At 49.8% G+C, this 27,131-nt stretch overlaps 2 protein-coding genes across 5 annotated transcripts; one reads left to right on the top strand and one right to left on the bottom strand.

Annotated features, from left to right (window-relative positions):
- The first annotated feature begins 124 nt into the window (after nucleotides 1–124).
- qrich1 (glutamine-rich 1) lies at nucleotides 125–11,571 on the top strand. Of its 4 annotated transcripts, none has more exons than XM_066697662.1 (12): nucleotides 125–405; nucleotides 4,728–4,992; nucleotides 5,091–5,204; nucleotides 5,350–5,613; nucleotides 6,047–6,853; nucleotides 7,396–7,561; nucleotides 8,047–8,201; nucleotides 8,350–8,464; nucleotides 8,752–8,860; nucleotides 9,055–9,206; nucleotides 9,380–9,470; nucleotides 9,766–11,571. In XM_066697662.1, exons 2-12 carry the CDS (start codon nucleotides 4,759–4,761, stop codon nucleotides 9,953–9,955), a joined length of 2,397 nt encoding a protein of 798 aa, XP_066553759.1. In that variant the 5' UTR covers nucleotides 125–405; nucleotides 4,728–4,758; the 3' UTR covers nucleotides 9,956–11,571. The 4 variants fall into 4 exon arrangements, with proteins under 4 accessions (XP_066553759.1, XP_066553762.1, XP_066553761.1 ...); XM_066697665.1 differs by lacking the exon at nucleotides 125–405 and adding an exon at nucleotides 3,092–3,205; XM_066697664.1 differs by lacking the exon at nucleotides 125–405 and adding an exon at nucleotides 3,491–3,667.
- Nucleotides 11,572–12,799: 1,228 nt separating this feature from the next.
- Nucleotides 12,800–19,199, bottom strand: LOC136731226 (receptor-type tyrosine-protein phosphatase V). The gene is made up of 11 exons (XM_066697666.1): nucleotides 18,968–19,199; nucleotides 18,254–18,300; nucleotides 17,985–18,081; nucleotides 17,099–17,189; nucleotides 16,584–16,660; nucleotides 15,990–16,124; nucleotides 15,298–15,420; nucleotides 14,861–15,021; nucleotides 14,502–14,649; nucleotides 14,152–14,231; nucleotides 12,800–14,010 (listed from the first exon to the last, which is right to left on the bottom strand). The coding sequence occupies exons 2-11, from the start codon at nucleotides 18,256–18,258 to the stop codon at nucleotides 13,812–13,814; spliced, it is 1,116 nt and encodes a 371-aa protein (XP_066553763.1). The 5' UTR covers nucleotides 18,259–18,300; nucleotides 18,968–19,199; the 3' UTR covers nucleotides 12,800–13,811.
- Nucleotides 19,200–27,131: the final 7,932 nt, after the last annotated feature.

Here is a 27,131-nt window from a genome sequence, read left to right as displayed (position 1 = left end):
TGGCGGTTGCCCGGGAGACGGGATCGGGCCGGGCGCGTGGCCCCTTTAAGGCGCGCCGGGTGCGCGCGCACGTCTCGCGGCGCTTGGTCCGCCAGTCTCGCGAGAGTCGCCGAGCGGCTCCCGATTGGCCGAGAGGGGTTGAATGTAAGATGGCGCCCAGCGAGATCTGAGGAGAAGAAAGAGGAGTAAAAAAAAAAAAAAAAAAAGAAAAAAAAAGGCAAGGAATATTTATACTAAACGGCGAGTGGAGGGAACGGGGGAAAAGCTCAAGGCGAGACACCAGACGAAGACAGCAGCTCGTCTCCTCCCTGATCCGGCGGGACTGGGTCGAGCCAGCGGGACCACAGAGGGGCCGAGCGGAGCGGAGCCGGCGAGGGCGGAGCGGCCTGGCCGAGACACAGAGGGGTAAGGCAGGGACAGCGCGGCCGAGGCCCCGGGCCGATCCGGGCGCCGGGCCGCAGGGGGAGCCGCTGTGCGGCCACCCTGCCCGGGAGGGGGGTCCGGGGGGGGGCGGCGCGCTCCCCACCCCTCGCTGTTGTTGTGTGGAAGCTCGGGAGCGCGCCCCGGACAGAGGGGGGCGGGCACGAGCAGGGCCGCGGGCACAGCCGAGTGGGGACCGGATGCGCGCGTACACGGCAGCACCCCCCCCCGCCGCAGACACCCCTGTGCGGGTCCCTGTGCGGGGATCTGGGTGTGTTGCTAACGTTTTAAACCTTTTATTGTTACTATTGAACACATCTGTGAGCGCAGTAAATGCCCGGACAGAGACTCGGGAGGCGGGCCGCTGCTGGTTGGCCAGGTCCCCAAGAGATGCTCGTGTTGTTAAGAGGAGGTACCCTGTCTGGGCCCTGCTGTGTGGCCCCTAGAGAGCTACTGCGCTGGAGTGGACCTCCTTATTCTGCATCCTTGCTTTGAGATCAGGTGCTGTCAGTGACTCTGCAGTAGTCCAGTCCAGTCCAGTCCAGTCCAGTCAGTGACTCTGCAGCAGTCCAGTCCGATTGAATTCAGTTCTCCCAGTCAGCGTCTGCTAAACGATTATATCTTAGTATTTAATTTTGTATTATTATTATTATTATGGCGCTGAGCTCTGTAGGGCAGGCATTTGTATCCCAAGTGTGGCTGTGGGGTTGTGCTCAGCACTGTGCCAGAGACTGGGAGTGTCAGCTGTGGCACAGGCCACATGGCACTTTCTGATTGACAGGTAAAGTCACATGGGATCTGTTCAGAATTCCTTCCTCTTGCAGTTCGGGAAGAGAGCCTGGTGTCTGACCCCCAGCATCCCTTAATTTATCATTTATCATTCCACATAACACACACAAAAACATACATCACAACAGCCAGTCATTCAGTAGTTCATCCTGGTGGTTAGGTGGGGGGTCAACCTCCCCCTGTAAGCTTGTTGATCAATCAAAAAGAGTTTTAAGGAGGGCCATTTTTAGTGCATTGGTGGACACAGTAGCAAGGAGCCCCACAGTGATGGGGCAGTGTAGCCGGTCAGCAGATGGTTGGAAAGGAAGTAGTTTACATCTGTGTGCTAAGATAAGGCTCCTGCTGGGTCAGTGTAGGACGACTCCGGTTCAGTTCTGGAACCTGGAATTGGAAAGATCTTTGCGTTCCAGAATCAGGACTGGAATTATGTTGAGGTGAATCAAGGTGACTGCAGTTCTGTGTTCCCACTCCAGCTGTGGCGCCACTGGGGGCCTGAGGTAGGGGCTGCTGTTCACACTGTCATGGCTGTTTGTTTGTGGCCAAGGGTTTTGTTTTCCCTGGCATTTTATAGCAATGATCCCCCATTGAATACAGTGGAATAATCAGTTCATTTTCATGTTCATACAGACAAAAGTAGTTTTTGCCAGGATTAAACGACTGAGCATCAGGATAGTCTTGGGACCCTCGCTGACAGTCAGCTGGGGGAAGGTTGGTTAGCTACACAACATTTTAGGCAGAGCGGGGGTGCCTTAGACTGGGAAGACTGGGGAGAGAGTGTGGTTTGTTTAAAGTGTAAAGAGAGGCGGGGGGGGGGCGGTCGGGTGTCGTGGTCCATCTCCAGCCTGATAACGGAAGCTCTCGGACGGCTTGTCAGGGAGGCTGCTGTACCAAATAAAGATTAATTGATTGATGGACTGACCTGACTGACCAACTTTGATTGATCGAGTTGTTGAACCCGGGTCCTGGAGAGGGTCTACAGGGTAACAGGTTTTACTGGGATTTCACTGGGATTTCACAAGAAGTTAAGAGGACAGGTATGGAGAACGTGTGTGCGCTGGCACTTATTCAGCAGTTCAGTGAGCTCGGTGAGAAGGGCTGGGCTGGACGCTAGCGTAGAGAATGAGATGAGTGAACAACAGGCTGGGCCTGAAAGAGTGTCTGGATCACTGACTGACAGCAGTGAGGAGGCCAAGCAGCCACTGTTACTGTTATATAGAGGTGTGTAGATACAATGTGTGTGTAGAGAGAGAGAGATAATAAACAATCTTGTGTGTTTGTTGTCTGTGGTTGTGTGTTGCTGGGTTGTTGTCTCCCTGTGCTGGGCTGTGTGTTGGTGTACTGGGCTGTAATGTGTGTCACCATTGTCCCTCTGTTTCCACCTGGTGTGTCCTGAGTGTGAGATAGAGAGGGATCTATATATTATATTAATATATTATTTAAATGAATACAGATATTGAAGCAGGGACAGTACATGTATGTGATCGTGGTCACTAAATCCAGACTGTCGAGGCACACTGACGGCTGGCGTCCTCGCAGCGCTGCTCTGTGGCGGGGACACCCCTCTCGGAGTGCGGCAGGGCGGCACACGGCGCTGGGCTGGCGGTCTGCGCTCGGGCAGATCCCGGCCGTCAGTGCAGCTCGTCTGTTGCCGCATTTTGTGCCGCCTGCGCTGCCCTCAGCTGATGGCTCTGTGCGGAATAATGAATGAGTGATAACGAGGAGGGACGCTCGTCCGCTGCCGTCGGCGTGGTGAAGAGCGGCCGCAGGTGTTAACGCTTTCACTGCCGGGCCCTGTGTCCACACTGTCCGTCAGCAAGCATCTGCAAAACACCTGAAAATAACCTGCGTCAGCCACACCAATCGATCATATTAATTTATTATGAATCTTTTGGGTGAGGCATGACAACATTAAAAACTCTTTTCAAGCCGCACACTGCAGAAGCTACGCAGTGTGTCCAGGGGCTACACGTGAAAACGCCAGGCTGTGCGCGCCCAGGTGAGTGCCGCGGAGAGCTGGTGTTTCGTGGGTAGGCCTGCTGAGTGTGGCAGCCTGGGAAAGGGAGAGCTGTAGCCGCACTGGCGGCAGCGGGCGCACGGTCTGTAGCGGCTGACAGGCCGGGGCTCCGTCTGAAAGCTCCGGCCCGGGGATCGAGAACGCGCCCGGCTCGCTCCCGGACAGTGTCGCCCCCCTTACCAGTCCACGGGCACGCGTGTTTGGGCACCGCGGGGAGGGGAGGGAGAGGGCGGTGCGATCCGACGGCTGCGCTCTCCGAGGCGGCAGTCGACAGCCAGGACAGCCCGGGGACTCGCCGTGTCAGAGCAGGCCGCGCACGGTCGGCTCGGTTGGCGATTCTTTTGTCTATCGCTCCCCGACCTCCGTGTGTTGCGTTGCGAGCCTTATCGGTGTGCCGGCACAGGCGCCACACACCCCGCCCGGAATCCGTGTTTTCTCCTGGAGGTACACATTTCCACTGCTTTGTTATCGTCGCTAATATGACTTGTGTTTTTTCCTCCAATCGACGATCGTACAGAAACGAACTGTAAACCGAGCGCCTCGCTGTCATTTGCACTGTTCGGTAAGTGTATTTCACGGCCGCGGACCTGCCAGCGCCGGGGTTTTAAAGCGGCGAGTCGGAGGTTGTTGATTTTGTGTTTGAATACCTAGCTTTGGCGCAACACCTCGTTTTGCTCATATTTAAGGTCGCTTGGAAAGATGCGTAGTCGTGCAGCCAGCTGCCTGTGGCCGGGCTGCAAAACACTGCTGTGTGCGTTTAAGGAGCAGGGGGTCTTTTTCTCCGCACTGCCGAGGGGTTAGATGCATCCTGCGCCTTATGAGACCCGAGTTGGTGTCGTTTGTGTGCGTTTGTTTCCTCTGGAGATCGGCCGTGGCTCCAGCCCGAGCCCTGGCTTCCTCCCCGCTCTGCGCTGGAATGCACTTTTACGTGGAACCCGGGTGGGGGTGTGTGGAATTCATGCTAAAGAAACCAAGAAAATTTATAAATACTGTCACCTTAAACGTTACTGTGCATTAAATCATAATTTGGGAAGATCTCTATAAAATCGTTATGGTTTAAAAAATCCTCATATTTCAGAACTGCCTCTCTCTCTCTCCCCCCTTCCTTTCATTTTTTTCTTTCCCTTTTGTATTTATTTCTATTGGTCTTTTTACCTATTGTGTGTAATTATATAGTCAGTTGCTGTCAGTGTGCCAGTGTGTCAGATGTTGGCCACCCCAGTACTGCAGAGCTGTATTCCTGCAGGTCTGACACCCAGGCCCGATACTCTGGGACAGGGCCGCCTCGCACCGGAGCCTGATATGCTGACCGAGATTACAGAAGTACAGAAATTATTTTCCGGGCCATATTTCCAGAGTTATTGGTCTCTTTCACTCTCCCTCTGTCAACACGCCAGAGTTAAGAAACGGGTAGAATTGCACTCTTGTCAAAAACAAATCTGCCTAACATTAAACCCCTCTCCTTACCCCTCTCTCTCTCTCACTCCCTCTCCCCTCTTCTCAGATCCCCGAGCGGGAGGAGCGGACGGGCGGCCATGAACAACTCTCTGGAGAACACGATCTCGTTCGAGGAGTACGTGCGGCTCAAGGCGCGCAGCGTGCCCCAGCACCGCATGAAGGAGTTCCTGGAGTCGCTGGCCAGCAAGGGACCCGAGGCCCTGCAGGAGTTCCAGCAGAGTGCCACCACCATGGTGTACCAGCAGGGTGCCAACTGCATCTACACCGACAGCACCGAGGTGGCCGGGTCGCTGCTGGAGCTGGCCTGTCCGGTGAGCCCTGCACGCGTGCACGTTCACGCTGAACCACATGTACACACACTCTGGGTCCCTGAGACTCACTCACGCACACTCTGCCCCGCTCTCTCCAGGTGCAGGTGCAGGTGCAGCAGTCCCCCCAGCAGCAGCAGGTGACGGCAGCCCAGCTCTCCCCCCAGCTGGCAGCCGCGGTGCATCAGGCCTCAGAGCAGCAGATACAAGTGCAGGTCAGAGCCGCGGGTCGGCCGGGGCCATGACGGGGAGAGGAGAGGAGAACAAACGTGTGTCAGTGAGTGTGTGGAAATTAATGTTACTCCCTCTCTCCACCTCTCTCTTCTTCTCGCTCCCATTCCCCACCTCTCTCCCCCCCAGGTACAGATCCAGGGCCAGCAGCAGGGACAGGGGGCTGTGCAGGTGCTGCAGGCCCCCAGCCCCACACAGCAGCAGCAGCAGCAGCAGCAGCAGCAGCAGCAGCAGCAGCAGCAACAGCAGCAGCAGCAACAGCAGCAGCAGCAACAGCAGCAGCAACAACAACAGCAGCTCTCCAGCTCGCAGCTCCAGGCAGTGGCTGCAGCTGCGCAGTTAGCTGTGCAGCATGGGGAGATTTCTGAGGAGCAGCTGCAGCAGCACCAGCAGGTCTGTGCAAAACATCATACTCTGGCCGTACGGCAGGACAGCAGAGTCGCACTGAGCAACGTCCGTGTCCCAACAGAGCTCCCAGCCAGCTGTTTATATCGGCTATCCCTCGCATATCACCAGCTTGGTGGTTTTTGGTCCAGCCGAACTCTCAATTACGCAATTGAACCGCCAGTTGAACTCATTGGCGTCATTTGACTTTTAAATTGTGTAGCTTATTAAAAAACAGACTGGATAGGATCCTTGGATCACTTAGTTATAAATGGACACCAAACAAGCACGATGGGGCGAATGGCCTCCTCTCGACTGGACACTTTCTTATGAACTCTACAACTGTTTAAAATCATTCAAGATCTCAGATTGTCCAACTATGAGTTAAATTAGGGTTCAATTAAGGCAGTACCTGCAGCTGACCCCTCTCTCTGCCCCTCAGATCCAGGCCCAGCTGGTGGCGGCGGTGGCGGCCAGCGGTCAGCAGATCCAGATCCAGACGGTGGGGGCGCTGTCTCCCCAGCAGCAGCAGCAGGGGGGCCAGCAGGGCGGGCAGCAGGGCTCTCCGCGGGACGGGGAGCGGCGGGGCAGCACGGGCGGGGTCCTGCAGCCGGCCAAGAAGCGCAAGGTGGACATGCCCATCACGGTGTCCTACGCCATCCCCGGGCAGCCCGTGGCCACTGTGCTGGCCATCCCCCAGGGGCAGCAACAGAGCTACCTTTCGCTGCGGCCGGACCTGCTGACCGTGGACAGCGCGCACCTGTACAGTGCCACCGGCACCATCACCGCGCCCACCGGCGAGACCTGGACCATCCCAGTGTACTCGGCGCAGACGCGCAGCGACCTGCCGCAGCAGAACATCACCCACATCGCCATCCCGCAGGAGGCCTACGGTGCCGTGCATGTGGCCAGCGCCCCCGCCGGTCTCAAGCTGGAGGACGACAAGGACAAGATGGGGGGCAAGGGCGTGGTCACCTCCTCCTCCGCCTCCGTGGTGGCCACCTCCGCCGGCGGCACCCCGGTCTCGGCCGCCACCCACGAGGAGGTAGTGCAGACGCTCGCCAACACGCTGTTCCCGGCACAGTTCATGAACGGCAACATCCACATTCCCGTGGCCGTGCAGGCCGTGACCGGGGCCTACCCCGGCGCCACGCAGTCTGTCCACATCTGGGACCCCCAGCAGCAGCCACAGCAGCAGCAGGCCGGCCCCCCCCCTGGCTCCACCGCGCAGGAGCAGCAGCAGCTGCAGGTTAGAGACGGCAGGGCTGGGGGGATGGGTTTGTGGGGAAATCGGTGGAGCATCAGTTACCGGATGAAAGTGGACACACAAACACACACATACATGTACACACACGCACACATGCATGTGTACACACACACACACACGCGCACACTGTTGTCTGTCTGCAGTCAGCTGGCTACTCGGTTGTCTCTGTGACTCTGGGAGGTGTCTTCCGGAGCGCGGGGTGCAGGTGGAATGTTCCGGAAACTGGTTGATTCCAGAAAGACGTCTCTCGCAGTGGGACACTCCTTTGTTCGCCTGGCGGGGTGGGGGTGCAGGTCCCCAGCTCTGGTTTGGAAGCTGTTGGGGGGGGGGGGGTACGGGGTCAAACAGATGCAGCAGCAGAGCTGGAGGGCAGTTTGCACAATCTCCCCCCCCTCTCTCTCCCTCCCCCTCTCTCAATTCAGATCCAAAAAGAGCAGCACTATTGGCAGGACTCGGTGACAGGAGTGTTGATGGGGCAAATCGGGGACAATAGATACAATACATTTCTCTACCCCCCCCCCCAGACAGTGCAGGTGACCGAGGTGGACACCCAGCCCCAGGCCCCCCCCGACCTGCTGCTGCCCAGCTCTCTGAAGCCGGAGGAGGGTCTGGAGGTGTGGCGCGGCTGGGCTCAGGGCAAGAACGCCGCGCTGGAGAAGGACACGCACACCAAGCTGGCCCCCATTGGCCGTGAGTTTCCCCTCTCTGGATCTCTCCCTGTCTACCTCTACCATCTTCCTGTCTCTCTGTATGCAACTCCCTCTCTCGTCCTACGCCCTCTGTCAGTATACCCCTCCCTCTCCTCCCTCTCTCTCTGTCTGTATACCACTCTTTCCCTCCCTTTCTCCTTCTCTCTCTGTATGCCTCTCCCTCTCCCTTCTCCTGTCTGTATACTCCTCCCCCTTTCTCCCTCTCTCTCTGTATACCACTGACTCTCTCTCTGTATGCCTCCCCCTCCCCCTCCTCCCTTTCTCTGTCTGTATACCACTGTCTCCCTCACTTTCTCCCTCTCTCTTTGTATACCACTGACTCTCTCTCTCTCACTATGCCTCTCCCTCCTCCTCCCTCTCTCTCGGTCTGTATACCGCTTCCTCTCCCTCCCTCTCTCCCTGTATACCACTGACTCTGCTCCTCCTCCGGCCCTCTCTCTCTCTCTCTCTCTCTCCATGTGGCAGGCCGGCAGCCCCTGCGGTTCCAGGAGGACCTGGTGTCGTGTGCTGTGGCAGAGCTGAACTTCGGCCTGTGTCTGATGACACGGGAGGCACGCTCTCTTGAGGGGGAGCCCTTCGAGGCCGATGTGCTCTACTACATCTTCCTCTGCATACAGAAGGTCCGTGTGCTGTTATTACCGCTGTTATTACCGCCATTATCCCACAAACTCGAATGCATGTATAAATAACGTATAAAAACCTCTAGCGCTGCTTTCTCGTTGCTGCAGTGTTGAAAGCGGTCCAATGCTCTCCCTCTCCTCTCCTCAGTACCTGTTTGAGAACAGCCGCGTGGACGACATCTTCTCGGACCCCTACTACAGCCGCTTCTCTCAGTGGCTCCACGAGGGGCTGAAGGACTGGCAGCCCAGGGTCCACCCACTGGGTAAGCACCGCTGCTGCTGTGAGGAGAGGGAGCGAGCGAGAGGGAGGGAGAGGGGGTGGAGGACAGGGAGAGTGTGGGGGGGACTGAAACACACACACACACACAGCCTCTTCCCAAGTCTGTTTTCCCTCTCCTGTCTGTCTCTCTCTCTCGCTCTTTCTCTCTCATTGTGTTGTTTATTTCACACACCGCACACAAGCTTAGCCGGCAGAGTGGCAGGGTGGGGTCGGCACAGGAGAAGCTATAGTAAACTCTCTCTTTCTCTCCCTCTCTCCCTCCCTCCTCAGGCTATATTATCCCCAGTCACGTGACAGAGGAGATGCTGTGGGAGTGTAAGCAGCTGGGCGCCCACTCCCCCGCCACCCTCCTCACCACACTCATGTTCTTCAACACAAAGTGAGTCCTGCAGCCCCCTCCCCCTCTCTCTCTCTCTCTCTCTCACCTGTCCCCCTCTCTTCCCTCCTCCACTCATCCCCTTGTGTCCCTTCGAGTGCCTGAGTGAGTGAGTTTGTCTGTTTGTGCACATGTACATGGCTGAGTGAGTTTGTGAGAGAAGTCCTGTTAACTGGCGCCCCCTGTGGTCCTGGCAGGTACTTCTTGCTGAAGACGGTGGAGCAGCACAGCAAGGTGGCGTTCTCTAAGGTTCTGCGGCACACCAAGAAGAACCCGTCCAACCCCAAGGACAAGAGCACCAGCATTCGCTACCTGAAGGGCATCGGGCTGCACCACGTCGGACAGAAAGGTGGGCACTGGGGGACACACTGACTGGGGGGGACACTGATACACTTGTCTGACTGACTGACTGACACACTGATTCACACACTGTCACACGGACGGACTGATACACTGATTCCCCCCCCCCAGGCTCTCGCCCTCCTCACTGACCTCCCCTCTCCCCCCTCGTATCCGTTTCAGTGACGGACGATATGTACGCGGAGCAGGCGGAGAACCCAGAGAACCCCCTGCGCTGCCCCATCAAACTCTACGACTTCTACCTCTTCAAATGGTGAGTGGACCGACCGGGCCGCACTGTGGGGAGGTCCCTGACTGGACTGTAGACACGCTGAACCCAGGTTCTGTGCTTGTTGTTATAATCCGGTTACTGAAGTATATTTGACTGCAGGTAGATGCATTATGTGCCTGATTTGGATGTCCTGAAGAACAGCAGGGCAATTAAGCAGTTATGGCCAATTAATTCAATGACGGATTCAATTAAGTAAATACAAGTTCAGTCAGGCACATCTGGGCCAACCAGGGCCCCAGAGACTGACCCCTCTGACCCCCTCTCTCCCCCTCCCCAGCCCACAGAGTGTGAAGGGCCGCAACGACACCTTCTACCTGACCCCGGAACCCGTGGTGGCCCCCAACAGCCCCATCTGGTACTCCACCCAGCCAATCACACGCGAGCAGCTGGAGCACATGCTCACTCGCATCCTCATGGTCCGGGAGATCCAGGAGGCCCTTGCCATGGCATCGGGAAGCCTGCACTAGGACCAGGGGGAAGAGGAGTGAGGAGAGGGGGAGGAGGAGGAGGTGACGAGGGGCTGCTGTTGAGGGACAATCTGACTTGGACAACTTGCTCTTCCTCACCCCTCCCCTTCACTCTCTCTCTGTCGATTCATCATCTGCCATCCTGCCCCGTCTCCTCGCCACCCCGTCTCTCTCCCATCTCTCTCCCTCCCGCTCTCTCCCTTTGATTGACCGAGAGAGAAACACGGTTTCCCCCCCCCCCCACGCCTCTTCTCCTGACTCCTCGCCAAATCAGCAGGGGTGTCCAGTGTGAGACACACTATGCAGTGGACAGACGGACGGGATGCTCGGACAGACGGACACAGTGGAGCAATTAAGGAGGAAAAAAGTTGCCCATCTCTACAATTTTTTTTTTTTTCGGTTTATTTTTCTAAGTTGCATCTTACTTTATTTTTTAAATAAATCAGTGTACTATTTTTTTTTTTTTTGGTTTGGTTTGTTGTTGCAGCAGCGGGCGGCCCGTCTCCGTTTTGTTTCGAAGGCGGCCGATTCATCCTGTTTCATAAGGACAAACTCAAAACTTTACAGAGAAGAACGCCGTCCCCCCGCCATCCACCCCCTCGTCTGTTCCTCTCTTTTTCCATTTTATGTCAGGTTTTTCATCTCTCTCTCTCTATAGCGACCGAAATGAGTTTCTCTCGTGGGGGCCGAGACACTGAGGAGCCTGGGATCTCTCGTTCCTTCTCTGTTTCATCTGTCGCTCTCATGCGGTTCAGTTCGCTCCCTGTCTCTTTCCCTCTTTTCTCTTCCTGTCTCTCGCTGTATCTCTTTCTTCCTTCTGCTCTTTCCTCTGAAGTGTCTGTTCTCGGGCGGGGGTGTGTGGGGGGGGGTGCCAGCAAGCCTGTACGGACTGCAGCGGCACGTGAGGAGCGGCCCTCCCCGAGGCCGCCGGGCCACGGACACGCGCTGGTGCCAGTGTGGGGGGAGCGCAGGACTCTCATGTCTGGGAGATGGAGGTGCTGCTTGTAAAAGGAAGCAAACTAAAATCGTGGCACGGACGTGACTGGGGTGGAGCCCATCGGGACACCTTCAGAGCAGAGTGGAGGAGCAGCGTTTACCTTGCAAAGGATTTCTTTACAAGAAGCGGGGGGGGTGGGGGTGGTGTTGGCGTCTCGGTCTCCCCCGGGTCTCGCCACAGCCAGAGCTCCTGGGGGGGGAACCTTCCGGCGCACACAGGACTGACTGCGGACGGTTTTTATAAGGCTGTGTCCTGGAAGGGATGAAGAATATTAAAAGGAGAATAAAAAATAAATCTAAAGACTTTATTATCCCCCCCCACCTTCCGTGTACCCTTGGCCCTCCCCTCCCCCCAGGCACAGGGGTCTTGCCCCCAGCGCTCTCTGGGGCCTTTGGGCTCTGAACTGCATTGTAATATAAACACACTTGTATGATATACGATAAAAAAACAACAAATAGAGACCACTCTGCTCTTTTTTATTTTTATTTTTTTCTTTTGTATTTTTATTTTCTCACTTTCTCTCTCCAGCCCCCCCGCGCGCTCATATGTATTCGTTTTCTCCAGTTGTTTATTCAGAATGGCAAAGCACGTGTTTTCAAACATGCCTTTTGTACAGTGATCGACTCGTTTCTGTGTCTGTCTGCGACTGCTTTCTCCCTCCCCGTGCAAAGGTTTCTGCTGCCGATAGTGGGGGTGGGGGCTGTGTTGTGCAAATCAGCAGTGTCAGCCCTGCTCCTGGGGAGGGCCACACAGCGAAAGGGTTTATAGGCCTGTGAGTCACTGATCTCACACACACACACATGTTGACTAATTAAGCCCAAAAATTAAGTCAACCAATTAAACCATAAACAGGAGTGCAATAAAACAAAGAGCAGAAGACATGTCCCCCAAGGCCGGTCGTTGCATCGCCTACCAACACAACCAGTTTCCAACAGCTGACACAGGAGAAAAAAAATGAACCGACACTGGTTCTGTCTGGGGAACAGGGTTCGGTCCAGTCTGTTAATTTGTTGTAATACTACAGCTCAGTTGAAAGACTCTGTGTGTGTGCAAGAGTGTAAAGGAGTGTGTCAGCTTAATATAGAAAGGTGACACGAAACACTGCCATTTCAATCGGCTGGTCAGATCTGCTGTCGCTGCACGGAGTCAACAGCGCAGTGTGTCTCGTCTTCCAGGTCCCCACAGCTGACCTGGAGGCAATTGTCCCTCAGTGCTGCGGGCCCAGCACTGGTGATTTTAAGTCTGAATCACAGATTCAGCTGCTGAAGAGGGAATAAGTGCACACAAGTCACGGGGACGAACGGGACTCCATGTAAGACAAACTGCGCTGCGTTGGCACTCGGGTCACGGCACGGGACTGTGCTGGAGACAGGTGCAGGCGAGGCACAGGCAAGATCACCAGCCCGGGAACTGGCACCCTGTGAGCAGCTGGAGCTGAGAGTCGTCTTGCATCCACACTGGAGAAACCCTCCAAAATATCAAGGGAATGATTCTGAATGCATTGTGTTCTGTACTGGTGTTGCTTTGGCAGTTAATTTTGACCCCTTTGGACGAGATGGATGTATGTATGTATTTATGTGTGCTTCTGTGGATACATACGTGTTTGTTAATGTATGTATGCATGTTATTGTGTGTGTGAGTGTGTGTGTGTTTTATATGCAGTACAGTTTGTGTGGGCTGTTTAGTTCATGCTGTGCTGGTCCACGATACTTGGATACCACGGTCTGGAGGGCTGCACCGCGGAACAGCATGGGCAGCTGAGCCTGGACCCCAACCTGACCTCACGGCCCCCTGACCCTTGTGCCGTCAGGCTGTCGGAAATGTGTTATGGCTGCTGCTATGAAGGGAACTGTTCAACTGTTTATTTGCATTTATTATAATTAAATAGTTTCTACCAAATAATTCATTTTCAAATATAATAAACTGTGTCAAATGTACATTTAAACTACTATATTATATTCCCTCGTTAGCATACAAAACACCTGTATTTGTCCCGGGTATGCAGTCCAGTCCAGCAGGGTCTCAGCCCTGGTCCTTCAGAGATAAAGTCCAGTCCAGCAGGGTCTCAGCCCTGGCCCTGAGAGACATGGTCCAAACCAGCAGGGTCTCAGCCCTGGTCCTGAGAGACACAGTCCAATCCAGCAGGGTCTCAGCCCTGGTCCTTCAGAGATACAGTCCAGTCCAGCAGGGTCTCAGCCCTGGCCCTGAGAGACATGGTCCAAACCAGCAGGGTCTCAGCCCTGGTCCTGAGAGACACAGTCCAGTCCAGCAGGGTCTCAGCCCTGGTCCTGAGAGACACAGTCCAGTCCAGCAGGGTCTCAGCCCTGGTCCTGAGAGACACAGTCCAATCCAGCAGGGTCTCAGCCCTGGTCCTTCAGAGATACAGTCCAGTCCAGCAGGGTCTCAGCCCTGGCCCTGAGATGCTGCTTTTGTTTTGCTTTTAATTTAAAATAAAAAGTTTTGCACGTGTTCAGGGTGTAGGGGGGTGCTGTGTTGTAGAAGAGGAGTTGAGGATCTACACTGGCTGCAGGAGGGGCTCCTCTGGCACAGCAGCAGATATAGAAGTACATGGTGAACTCCAACCTCTGACCTCTGACCTCCATCCAGTGTAACTCCTGGTCCTGTTGTGAGTCAGGTAGCTGGGGCAGCTATTGTCCTCTCTTTCTATCCCACCCTCTCTCTTTCTATCTCTCTTTCCCTATCTCAGTATCTTTACTGAGTGTGTGTGTGAGAGAGAGTATTTTAACCACAGGTGGGTGTGCTCTGCTGTGAAATAGTAATAATACTATAATATTTCTCAGTGTTTGCTTTTGTTTTTAGGTGTGGAATTGCAGTGGTGATGTATATAGTGTCTCTCACTCACATTTCTCTTTCTCTCCCTCCCCCTCTCTCTCTGTTTCTCTCTGTCAGTCTCTCTCTCGTGTCATCCCCCTGTGTGTCTCTGTCTCTGTGGGTACTGGGGGGGCGCGGGCGCATGTTGCTCCTGTGGGGTGGGGGCGGCAGTGGATGTCCCTCTCTCCATCGGGGGGGCTCTGGAGCGCGGCCCTGCTGCACAATCCTACAAATGCACACAAGCCAGTGTACATAGATTAATATACATGAGGAAATACATAAACAGCTAGAAGGGATGACCCTGTGTGAAAGGCAGTGTACGTGTGTGTGTTTGTGTGATGGACAGTGTGTGGTGCGGCCCCCTCACCCCATTCTGTGCTGCGTGGCGGCCTGTTTGCTGTCACTCAGCGTGTGCAGTAGACAATGGTGGATGAAGATGTACTGCTCCTGCACAGCACAGCATCAAAACATCAGAACATCAGAACACAGCCACAACATCAGAATAACAGTGTGAGAATCAAAGGGAATGCTTCAACAATTCCTTACTGGAACACTGGAGTCACAGAATCTGGAGCTGCAGGACAATGGATCATTGGAACTGTAACACAGCCCAGTGTAAGAGTACACAGCCTACCAGTCTACACTGGTGTAATACATTTTGTGACAGTGTGACGTCTCCTGGCTTCCCCAGTGTCGAGGCCTTGTGGTGAGTCTCACCAGTGTCTGCACCATGAGCCGGTGCCGGTGTCTCCGCAGTCTACACACCACGCTCTGCACATCCAGGCACGCCTCCGCCCTGCACAGCCGGAGCCGCTGCAACAGCTGGAGCAGAGCCAGGAAGCAGCCGGTCCTCCCCACACCAGCACTGCAACACAGAACACACACTGAGACACACACACACCAGCACTGCAACACAGAACAGTGGTACAGTAACCCTGCACACACACACACACACATAAACTGACAGACAAGACAGAGATAGAAAGTAAAAGATAGAGACATCTTTGGAATTCATAAATATGGCAAAAAGTCAGGCAGAGACGCAGACAGACAGAGAGACAGACAGACACACTCACCTGCAATGTACGGCGGTGGGCCCGTAGCGGGGGGTGCGGTTGAGGTGCACCCGCACGATCTCAGTGAAGTCAGTGAGGTCAGCGGGGTCACGGGGGACCCCGCAGTCAGGCCACTCCGTGTAGAAGAAGTGAGTCAGATTCCTCTCCTCAGGGCTGGGGCTCTGAAACAAGCCATGCACATGCCACTGTCACGCCTCAGCCACATGACAAGCCTCCAGAGAATGAACACAGCCACTCGGACTGGGAAGTATCCATGCCAGCTTGGAGGGAATGAGGCGGGGGTATGGTACAGGGTGGGGGGTGAGGGCTGTGTGGGAACTAAGTGTGTGTGTGTGTGGGGGGAGGGGTTGGAGAGTGTGCAAAGGGTGTGGGGCCTGTGGGGTGCGTGGGGATTGTGTGTGGCATGGAGGGGTATGTCGGGGGGTGCAGGGACTCACGTGCCGCAGGCGCATGCTGCTGATGAGGCAGTGCTGCTGGTGGTGCTGCAGCAGGTTGGTGACCTGAACTGACCCATAGGTGACCGTCACTCTCTCAGAGGGCCAGTACTGCTCACACAGCACCTGCACATACACAAAAAACATGCACGCCCATGTAAACATGCATATGGACAAACACACACACACACACACATATATAAATTATTGCTGAGACAACACACATGGCCCCATCACATGGTTAGGGCAGGCAGGACTGACTACATTACTGCCTGGAGAGTTTATCACACACTGTGAGCAGACAGGCAAGAGGGGCAGGCTTCACAATGACAACAATATTATTATTATTATTATTATTATTATTATTATTATTATTATAACTAGACAATATGTCTGCAGGTGACAGTACTATAAGCCAAACCACTTCACATCTCAACCCCTCACACCAAATCACAAATCGGTGTTGTAAACTACTGAAATCAATACTTATTGATCATATCTGTTAGACAAAAAGCACAAGCAATGTATTGGCTGTCGTTTTTGGAGGTTTAGGAGGTGTCTGTCAGAGCGGAAGAAGAGGAATAAAAATCTTGCAAGAGGACGAGACTGCCTATTCTCACAGGCAGGCTGATGATAACAATGATAGTACTGATGACAATAATTATGATATTTATGGTGATGTGGTGGTGGCAGACCTTGCCGTTCTCCGTGCAGGCGGTCAGCATGACAATGATCCGGACATCCTGCTCCCACACCATGCGCCAGAAGTCGACTGTGGTGTTGGGCATCGGGCCCTGGGCACAGATGAACTCCTTGTCCGAGCTGCAGCCCTGCGTACGGCACACGGGACAGCACTGAGTACACTGACCACAGCACACAATGTGAGTGTGTGTGTATGTGTGAGAGAGAGTGTATGTGTGTGTGTAAGAGAGAGTGTACAGTATGTGTGTTTGTGTGAGAGAGAGAGTGTGAGTGTGTGTCTGTGTCTGTGTGTGTGTGTGTGTTTGTGTGTGTGTGTGTGGGGGGCTGGTTTATGAGGTTCAAACTGGTAATTACAAGGTTATTATGCTATAACGGTGGTTTATGAGGACATTGCCAATGTCCCCATAATTCAAATCGCTTAAAAAACATACTAAATGATGTTTTATTGAAAATGTAAAAATGCAGAAAGTTTGTTATTAGGGTTAGGGGATAGAATCTATAGTTTGTACAGTATAAAAATCATTATGTCTATGGAGAGTCCTCATAATGATAGCGGCACCAACGTGTGTGTGTGTAGGGTGACTCACAGGGATGTAGCTGGCGTTGATGTAGTCAGAGTGCAGCCGTGTCGGCTGCAGGCTGAGCCGGACCCTGCAGTGGTCATCTGTGATGAGAGAAAACATGGAGCCCTGAGCACTGGACATTAGCAGTAGACACATTGAGCACTTATCACTGGACATTTTATCCTTTCCCCTTACAGCAGGGATTTAGGTCAGGCTAGTTAAGTCAGGCTAGGCTTGGTCAGGTTAAGTTTGGTGTCTGTAGGCTTGAAAAGTGGCTGGAAATGTTTCCCAGGTGGTCGATACGGAGCCACCTGCGTGTAAAACAGCCAACGCTCAAATTGATTTAAATTGTGGCTGTTGTTTACACGCTATTAGTGCAACATCCTCTCTGAAGAGAAAGTAAACCTCTGTTCTTTGCTGCTATGTAATTAAGTCCGTATGGCAGGCCTAGTGGCTCCTAGTGGTAGTGCTGTGTAGAGCTGTGTAGTTCTGTGTTGTGTAGTGCTGTGTAGTGCTATGTTGTGTAGTGCTGTACTCACAGGGGACAACGTTGGAGTATCGGTTCTTGTCCCTGTTGGCGTCCAGCTCGCCTGCTCTGGAGGTCAGCTCCTTCCCCACGCCCCGCAGCTCCTGCCAACAGCAGAGCACACTTACAGAGCAGTGTAGAGCAGAGCAGTAAAGAGCAGGGCAGTGTAGGGCTGCAGTCAGCTATTGGGTGCAGTGTGCTGGGTTTGGCCTCCATGCTCTGGGGAAACAGGGACCAGCACTGTGCTGGTGAGCTTGTTGTGCCGGTCTGTGTAAAGGTACACAGCGTCCGCAGCAAAGTAGACAGGGCTGATTAACCCCCGCCACACATACACACCTACTGCTCCTGACAGGCTGGTCTGGCCACATACCTGCGCAGGTACAGGAGTCTGTGCCTCGCCTGCCTGCGGGAGCGCACTGTTACCTGGAGGACGCAGGCAGCTGTGAGGTGGGCGGGCTGGCACACTGGAGGCTGACTCACAGTCACAGCCGGGGCAGAGCTAATTACAGCAGCTGTGCCCAAGTAGGTTCTTCATACCACACATAGTGCAGTGTCCCTCTCTCTGTCTTTGTGTGTGTGTCTCTCTCTATCTCTGTGTCTCTGTCTCTTTCTGTCTCTGTCTGTCTCTCTACCTGTCTGTTCCTGTCTCTCTCTCTCTACCTCTGTGTCTCTGTCTCTCTCTGTCAGTCTCATGTCCTATTGGCTGGTTTGTTTCATCACGCAGTCCTGACTCATTTTTAGTGTACTAGGTGCCATCCTAGGTGTCCCCCCTCTCTATCTCTAACATCCCCCTCCCTTGTCATTAATTACCCCAACTGCTCTCCTCCCCCCTACCCCCCCCTCGTACCCTTACTCCCACCACACCCCCATTTCCACATCAACACAGGAAGGGGCGGTACCTCAAGCTCCCTTCGGAATCCAGCATTGTCCTTGGCAGCGAGTGACTGATAGTGCTGTCTGAAGTTCTGCGGTGTGATGGGCCTCTGTGCTCCTCCCCTGTGGAGAAACCAAAACAACACACACACACACACACACACAACACACACAAGGAGCCAAGCATTTTAATTAATGGAAGTGAAAACGCCTGACTGTATTAATTACACAGGTGGGGAACTTGCTCCGTGTGGTTTGGGGCCGCAGCCCTGGCCCAGCTCAATCCCACACTCACCTCATGTCTGGCACTGCCTGCAGGAACACCTCCTGAGGATCTCAGTCCTTAGGTGGAGACAGAGAGATTGACAGACAGGGTTAAGAGAGGCACAGAGCAAGACAGAGAAATGGACACAGAGAAACACATAGGGTCTGCTCACAGACGGACACAGAGAGGCTGACAGTTAGTCAGTCAGTCAGTCAGTCAATGCTACAACCCTTCAACTGGAAAACGCTCCCTCCTCTCTTCTCTTCCCTATATTGTCTCTTCTCTCTCACATGTGTGTTGGATGACTGTCTTGATGTGCACACTGCCTCCTGCCCTGAGCCCCAAGACACACTGCCTCCTGCCCCGAGCCCCTGGACAGACAGGGCTCTGCTCACTCACACAGAGGGAGACACAGAACTGACACACACTGTACAGTCTCTGCTCCATTGTCACCCACCCCCTCACACACAGACGTACACACTCCCACTGCAACAGACACACAGACACACACACACACACACATACACACACATACACACAGACGTACACACTCCCACTGCAACAGACACACACACAGACAGACAGACACAGACAAACACACACATACACACACAGACAGACAGACACAGACAAACACACACACACACAACACACACACACACACACACATACACACAGACACACACACACACACACAAACACAGTGCACAGACAGTAGCAGACAGGGGTCACAGCAGTACTCACAGTGATCTTCTGAGCTTCTCTCTCCTGAGACTCCACCGACCACCGAGACTGAAACACACCGACTGTACACGCAGACCCACTACACTCACAGAGTATGGGTTGTATCTGTCTCTCTTGGTTTCTCTCTCTCTCCACTTCTGTCTGTTGTTCTCTCTCTCTTTCCCTTCCACTGTCACACTTTGTTTCTCTCTCGTTTTCCTTCAAACTCCTAAAAAAATGTGCAATGCTCCAGGGGAAAGGGAGGGAGGGACGAAGGAAGGGAGGTAGAGAGAAAGAGAAAGAGAGGCTGGATGAGTAAGAGGGAGGGAGGGAGGGAGAACGACAGAGAGAGACACCTACACACACTGGGCCAACAGCAAACCAGGGAAACCTGTTTTGCTGAAAACCATTTCTCTCTCTCTCTCTCTCTCTCTCTCTCTCTCTCTCTTTCTAATTCAAATGGACCTTTATTGGCATGACCTCTTTCTTTGGTGTTGCCAAAATATGTACGATACAGGTGATACATAAAAATAACCAGAATATATATATATTTATAGATTATTAAATAACTACATATAAAATATACAGATACATTAAAAATCTATAAAACAATTACATGAAAACAGTAAATAAAAAAGATAAATAATAATCATTAATCATATACTTGAATAGATCTTAAGTAGTAATTAAAACAATATTTCAACCAATGAAAATTATATATATACACTCACCTAAAGGATTATTAGGAACACCTGTTCAATTTCTCATTAATGCAATTATCTAACCAACCAATCACATGGCAGTTGCTTCAATGCATTTAGGGGTGTGGTCCTGGTCAAGACAATCTCCTGAACTCCAAACTGAATGTCTGAATGGGAAAGAAAGGTGATTTAAGCAATTTTGAGCGTGGCATGGTTGTTGGTGCCAGACGGGCCGGTCTGAGTATTTCACAATCTGCTCAGTTACTGGGATTTTCACGCACAACCATTTGTAGGGTTTACAAAGAATGGTGTGAAAAGGGAAAAACATCCAGTATGCGGCAGTCCTGTGGGCGAAAATGCCTTGTTGATGCTAGAGGTCAGAGGAGAATGGGCCGACTGATTCAAGCTGATAGAAGAGCAACTTTGACTGAAATAACCACTCGTTACAACCGAGGTATGCAGCAAAGCATTTGTGAAGCCACAACACGTACAACCTTGAGGCGGATGGGCTACAACAGCAGAAGACCCCACCGGGTACCACTCATCTCCACTACAAATAGGAAAAAGAGGCTACAATTTGCACAAGCTCACCAAAATTGGACAGTTGAAGACTGGAAAAATGTCGCCTGGTCTGATGAGTCTCGATTTCTGTTGAGACATTCAGATGGTAGAGTCAGAATTTGGCGTAAACAGAATGAGAACATGGATCCATCATGCCTTGTTACCACTGTGCAGGCTGGTGGTGGTGGTGTAATGGTGTGGGGGATGTTTTCTTGGCACACTTTAGGCCCCTTAGTGCCAATTGGGCATCGTTTAAATGCCACGGCCTACCTGAGCATTGTTTCTGACCATGTCCATCCCTTTATGACCACCATGTACCCATCCTCTGATGGCTACTTCCAGCAGGATAATGCACCATGTCACAAAGGTCGAATCATTTCAAACTGGTTTCTTGAACATGACAATGAGTTCACTGTACTAAACTGGCCCCCACAGTCACCAGATCTCAACCCAATAGAGCATCTTTGGGATGTGGTGGAACGGGAGCTTCGTGCCCTGGATGTGCATCCCACAAATCTCCATCAACTGCAAGATGCTATCCTATCAATATGGGCCAACATTTCTAAAGAATGCTTTCAGCACCTTGTTGAATCAATGCCACGTAGAATTAAGGCAGTTCTGAAGGCGAAAGGGGGTCAAACACAGTATTAGTATGGTGTTCCTAATAATCCTTTAGGTGAGTGTAGTACTGTGCAAAAGTTTTAGGCAAGTGTGAAACAATAAGCAAGAATGCTTTCAAAATTAGACATTAAAATATTATATTTATCAATTAACTAAATGCAAAGTGAGTGAACAGAAGAAACATCTACATAAAATCCATATTTGGTGTGACCACCCTTTGCCTTCAAAACAGCATCAATTCTTCTAGGTACACTGGCACATAGTCAGGGATTTTGTGGGCATATAGTCAGGTGTCTGATTAAACAATTATACCAAACAGATGATCATCAATTCAATATGTAGGTTGAAACACAATCATTAACTGAAACAGAAACAGCTGTGTAGGAGGAATAAAACTGGGTGAGGAACAGCCAAACTCAGCTAACAAGGTGAGGTTGCTGAAGACAGTTTCACCATGAAGTCATTCACCATGACAAGACTGAGCACAGCAACAAGACACAAGGTAGTTATACTGCATCAGCAAGGTCTCTCCCAGGCAGACATTTCAAGGCAGACAGGGGTTTCCAGATGTGCTGTCCAAGCTCTTTTGAAGAAACGCAAAGAAACAGGCAATGCTGAGGACTGTAGACGCAGTGGTCGGCCAAGGAAACTTACTGCAGCAGATGAAAGACACGTCATGCTTACTTCCCTTCACAATTTGGTCAGAATGAATGGTCTCCTCAATGCTGAGCAGGCAGATAATTTTCCATCATGCAATACCATCAGGGAGGCATCTGATTGGCCCCAAATTTATTCTGCAGCATGACAACGACCCCAAACATACAGCGGAAGTCATTAAAACTATCTTCACCTTAAACTGAGGCTGCCTAAATCCACAGGAGAACTGTGGTTAGTTCTCCAAGATGTTTGGGCCAACCTACCTGCCAAGTTCCTTCAAAAACTGTGTGCAAGTGAACCTAGAAGAATTGATGCTGTTTTGAAGGCAAATGGTGGTCACACCAAATATGGATTTGATGTAGATGTTTCTTCTGTTCACTCACATTGCATTTAGTTAATTGATAAATATAATCTATTAACATGACTATTTTTGAAAGCATTGTTACTGTACAGCATTTTTTCACACCTGCCTAAAACTTTGCACAGTACTGTATATATGTATATAATAAATAATAGTAATAATATTAAAACTGGAGAAATACGGAACAATCTCTCTCACTGTTGCTCTCTTGCTGCCTCTGTCATTGCCTTTCTCTCCCTCTCTCTGTGTTCAAATTGAGGGGGGGCTGGAGGGGGCCGGGACCCCCTATTAGAGAGAAAACTTTGAACTTGGGGGGGTCCCGATATTTCATTGAATAAAAATATTATTTTTTGTCTAAATGAATGCCCTGACACGAGAGGGCTTTGTCGCGTTCCATTTGTCATCAGTGTTCCAGAATTTATTTTTTTCGCCAGTGACGTTCTAAACACGCGCACGTGGGAGCGCGTCAATTCGTCCCCGTCATGGACCCGCGCATGCGCGAACTCGCAATGTTGTGAGTTACAGCGGCGACCGACACCGCGGAGGCTGCTCAAGTTTTCACCAGCTGAGTAAGTGTAGACATAAAATTGTTCTCTGATTTAGGACTATTTACACTTTAGTTACTATAACTATTGACTTTTTCCCCTTCGTGCTGAACAGCAGCTCGTTTGTAATGTAGCCACTAGCTGATTTTTTTAATCTAATCTTAAATGTATTATATTTTGAATTGCTATGTTTTAGTTAGATTGAATTTGTAATGATTGATGCCTTTTACTTAACTGTATTTTTGCACTTTGTTTTGCACTTATGTTGTAAGTTGCCCTGGATAAGGGTGTCTTGCCAAGATATAATAATAATAATAATAATAATAATAATAATAATAATAATAATAATAATAGATTATTATTATTATTATTATTATTATTATTATTATTATTATTATCAGACAATTGTAGATAGCTGTGCTAACGTTACTATGAAAAATGTGGTTACAAAAGAGCAATCTTCGTCATTCTGAATTAAATTATTCGTTATTAATTTCTCCCCATTATTATTGAAGAGAAAAGAATACTTAGACAGTTAGACACTAATCTTGAATTTAATCTCAGCGTATTTGCATGTCGTCTGTTTGCACTCTGCAAAGAAATTTGACAAACTTTTTATATTTTTGTATTGTTGCCAAACCCATATCTTCCTTATTTTATCACTGTGAGATCTAGCAACATTAAAAACACATTTGAAAAATTATAATTATTGTCAAAGATTCAGGGAATTATTTTATTATTATTGTTTATATCTTAGCAGACTTACAAAATATAAGCGCAATACAAAGTGCAATAATACGGTGCAATTCCAGGCATAATACATTTCACAAATTGTATACAAGATATACAGTAAACAATATAGAAGGTCTTACATCCTAGATTGACGAGTGCAGAAGCGCTAAGGGAGAGGGAGCACAGGGGAAATCAAAATATGCAAGAGTATGACAGCGTTGTATAAGTGCACTCAACAACAACACCGCCATCATCATCATCATCATCATCATTTCGTGTTTCTTTGAGCATTTGTGTCGGAGCTTGTTGGATGTATCAGTCATGCGGATATTACCGAGCAGTTTTATTATTCACCACAGCTTTGGCTACGATGCGGGTAACGCGCCGAGTGGGGAGAAAAAACGGCCGGTTTTCCGCGCGGGATGAGGCTGAAAATGGCCGCCGCGTCCCGTGTTCGCCGCTGGGCGCCGCTTCGTTATAACACGGTATGGAAATGCGAAACGCTAGCAAAACTGAAGGATGCACAACCGCCTTGCACAGATATGTTTAAAACGATCGGTTAATTAATTTATAAACCGATATTAAAACCCACAAGGTAAAGTTGAGGAGCGTGCTTTTTTACTTTGGGCCTGGTGTTGACGGCGCTAGATCCGTTGAGCCGGTTAGAGAGCAGGGAGGCAGCGGGCACAGTACAGCGAGTATGATTGTTAGTATTTGTATTGTTAATTGATCGATTATTAACCGCAGATTTCTTAATATGTAACGCTCCATTCATTCAAAGCGTGATTCAGGCCAAGCTGCTCTGGATCCCATCTCTACAGCTGTGTTGGACCTGTGCTGTCTGTCACCTGTGTTACAAGTTTTAAAATAATCTTTTCAGATTTTACTTCCCCCCCTTATTGGCTAACCGAGCTGCTTGTTTTGTCGTCCGTGTGTACTGCACTGCTGTGTTGCATCTGTGTAGTGTGTCTGTTTTGACTGTTGCTTGAGTGTAGCGTTATAAATAAATGTATAATAATAATGTATTTGAGGAGGTAAAGGAACGGGCGTAGCTCGCCAGACGCACACCAGTTCAAGTAATGGGAAAGGCTGAGTACTTTGTGTGCTTTAAACAGATCCAATGTTTCTGATTCAGCAGATTAAATTAAACATTTCTTTCAATATGGCACAGCGTTGTATTATACATTTTAATTGAGTTGTCTATAATGTACTATTGCGTCTTATTAAAACTTGTATAACCCTGCACTTTTTTATTACAGTTTAATAACAGAGCTGGAACTGAAGGGCGCTGGGCCAGGGAGCACATTTTGTGTGTGTACATAGCTACATATGTGTATGTATGTGATATTTATATGTGTATTTGCATTGCAGGTAACAAAGCTACCCCCCCCGTCTGCAGGACATGGAGAGGAGTGTCTTGAGTGGCTGCTGTGAAAGGCATGACTTTTTTTTTTCCCCTCTCCCTTTAAACAGAATATTCAAACTTGAGTTTCAGTAATTTGGAGTCAATGACAATAATAATAATGTTAAGGATAGTCATCTGCTTTAACCCTCAGAGTTCTACAGGGCCGATTTAATTGGCTTGCGCAGGCGTGTTGCTAGAGGACTAGAGGGCCGATTATCTCCCCTAAATTCCGCCCACACTTTAGCTCTGTATATTTTTCATTGGTTTATTTGCCATAGCAGCAAACTGTACTGGTCATTAGCAGACCAGTTTATTGTTAATATTAGACAATAAAAATGGTTGTAAAAGGCAAAACTCTACAGTAATGTAGATAATGATGACAGTCATTTGGAAGAGGAGGCGGAAGAAGATGCAAGGGGAGATGACAGTATGGACGAAGACCTTCCTTTAATTGGGCTGTTACTGTTAGAATCCTGATTTCAAATCAAATTCACAAAATACCATAGCAGAAAATAACTACACAGCAATAAGTGGTCCGAGATGTATCCCACGCAGCACGACCCGTCCTGCTGATTTCTTTGAGCTGTTGTTTTCAGCGTGCTGCAAGAGCACATCTGCAACAAATCGAACAGATGTGCGCAGAAATGAATGAAAAGAACAGGAATATAAGTGCAACATTTAAAACGATCTGCTGGAAATGACAAAGTAGATTACGTGCTGTTTTGGGGTTGTGGCTGAATTTGGGGTTAGTGTGGAAGTCTGACATGAAAGAATGAAGGATGCACTGCAAGCAAAACCAGGATTTGGGCCGATTAACGCCTTGTGACAAGTTGCTTTTTTGTCTTGCCAACCTGCACTTTGACAACAATGCTCTTGCTCCTGATCAGCCGAAGGACATTTCTAGTTTCAATCATTGATGACTTCCGCAAGGGTGTGTGTGAAAACGAGAACATTGCTCTGACCCCACCCCAGGTTCGCGGAAGATTGAAAAGCTGGAATCAACCACAGCGTCGTCTGGCAGGAAACGCCAGCTGGAGAAAGATTGCTCCATCTGCAGTGATCACAAAGTTAAGCCCACGAGAATGACATACGATGGGGCTACCTGTGACATCGGTGTGTCCGTGAATGCTTTTTTTTGGACAAAGCTATCCATCATTAAATATGATCATGAACTTTTTTTCTTCAACCACGAACATGGACCAGAAATTAAACAAACAAACCAAATATCCCAAAAGATTGACTTTTCACCAAAACATTTCTTCTAGGCCTACAAATGTGAAATATAGCTATGAAACAAATACGACAATGGAGTTGTTTTTTTTAACCAAGGATTGGAAATACCCTTGTTCTGGATTTATGAACATTTCCTAAATTACTTTACCAAAAATTTTCCGAACAGAGAATAAACTCAAAGTAAGTTACATTTAGTATTTTCATCAATTATAACAATCATGGTTTCATTGCTTATTCTCATTGACTTCACTATTTCACTATGAAATAAACCTATTCCTGTCGTAGTACAATTATGATAGTGATGAAGCAAATGTATAATGGTTGTGTTGGTATACACTGAGCAATGTATATGCAGAAATGTCGAATCAGTTTCCCTTTAACGTGGTTCTGACGAACTTGTAGATGGATGCATGGATTGCAAAATTAATATCTTTTGAATAGATGTTCATAAACATCTGTTTTTGTATTTAAAACAAACATGCTAGGGATTTGTTTTAAAAGATGTTTTACGATGCTTAAGTGCACGGTTGATTATGTAACTAGTTTTGTAAATTAAAATGTCATCTGTATAACATGAGTTACTTTGATAATACACATTTCTATTTAAAAAAAAATATATATTTTTAACAATATTCAAACCTGGCTGTCAATGATAATAACATCTACTTTAAGTTCTGTTTAGGAACATTTATGATCTGCAGCCCAATGCAAACCACCATGTTTAATCTGTGGTTTCCAATGCCAAATTAAGCAAATAGTTGTTAAAGGACTGATCCAGTGCCCTAAAACATCACAATACGAATAAGTAATTTAATTTCAGCAGCACCAGACTGCTGTTCACTTCTCATTTCTGTCTTTATACCATTGGATTGTGGCTGCCCTCTGGTGCAGCTCACTGTTACTACAGTCACTGACTGGAAGAAGAGTTTGTGGAAGCATTGCTTAGTTTCATAAAAAATGAAAAAATATCCGTCAGCTGAACAGTAATCAATTGTGTGTTTCATATCGGTATTTTACTGAAATTGTGATGTGGGTGTTCCTGAGCTGCCTGGGATTGCTCCACTGGTCTGTGTGTCTTCATAACTCTATGGACATTACTTGTGATTCATGTGTGAATACTACACTCAAAAGTGAATTTATAGGATGTAGGTTATAGTTTGGGTTTAGGGTTTAAAGATTATAAATATTTCAGGTATAAAATCAACATTTATCTTGCACAGTCCTTCACAGCAGAGTCTCTGAACTTTTATTGAATGTTATGGAATCTGATAATCTCGAATGGTATTTCAAAACCCTTTAGAGGGATTTCCCAGCTGAGAGTGAACTAAGCAAAAGAAAAGTGCAATAACTGAAATCTCAACTAGCAGCA

Source organism: Amia ocellicauda, chromosome 3 (genome assembly GCF_036373705.1).
Source record: "Amia ocellicauda isolate fAmiCal2 chromosome 3, fAmiCal2.hap1, whole genome shotgun sequence".
In the NCBI taxonomy this organism is placed as follows: Eukaryota; Metazoa; Chordata; class Actinopteri; order Amiiformes; family Amiidae; genus Amia; species Amia ocellicauda.
Note: the sequence above shows the minus strand (reverse complement) of the source record. Positions and strands in the feature narration are given on the sequence as shown.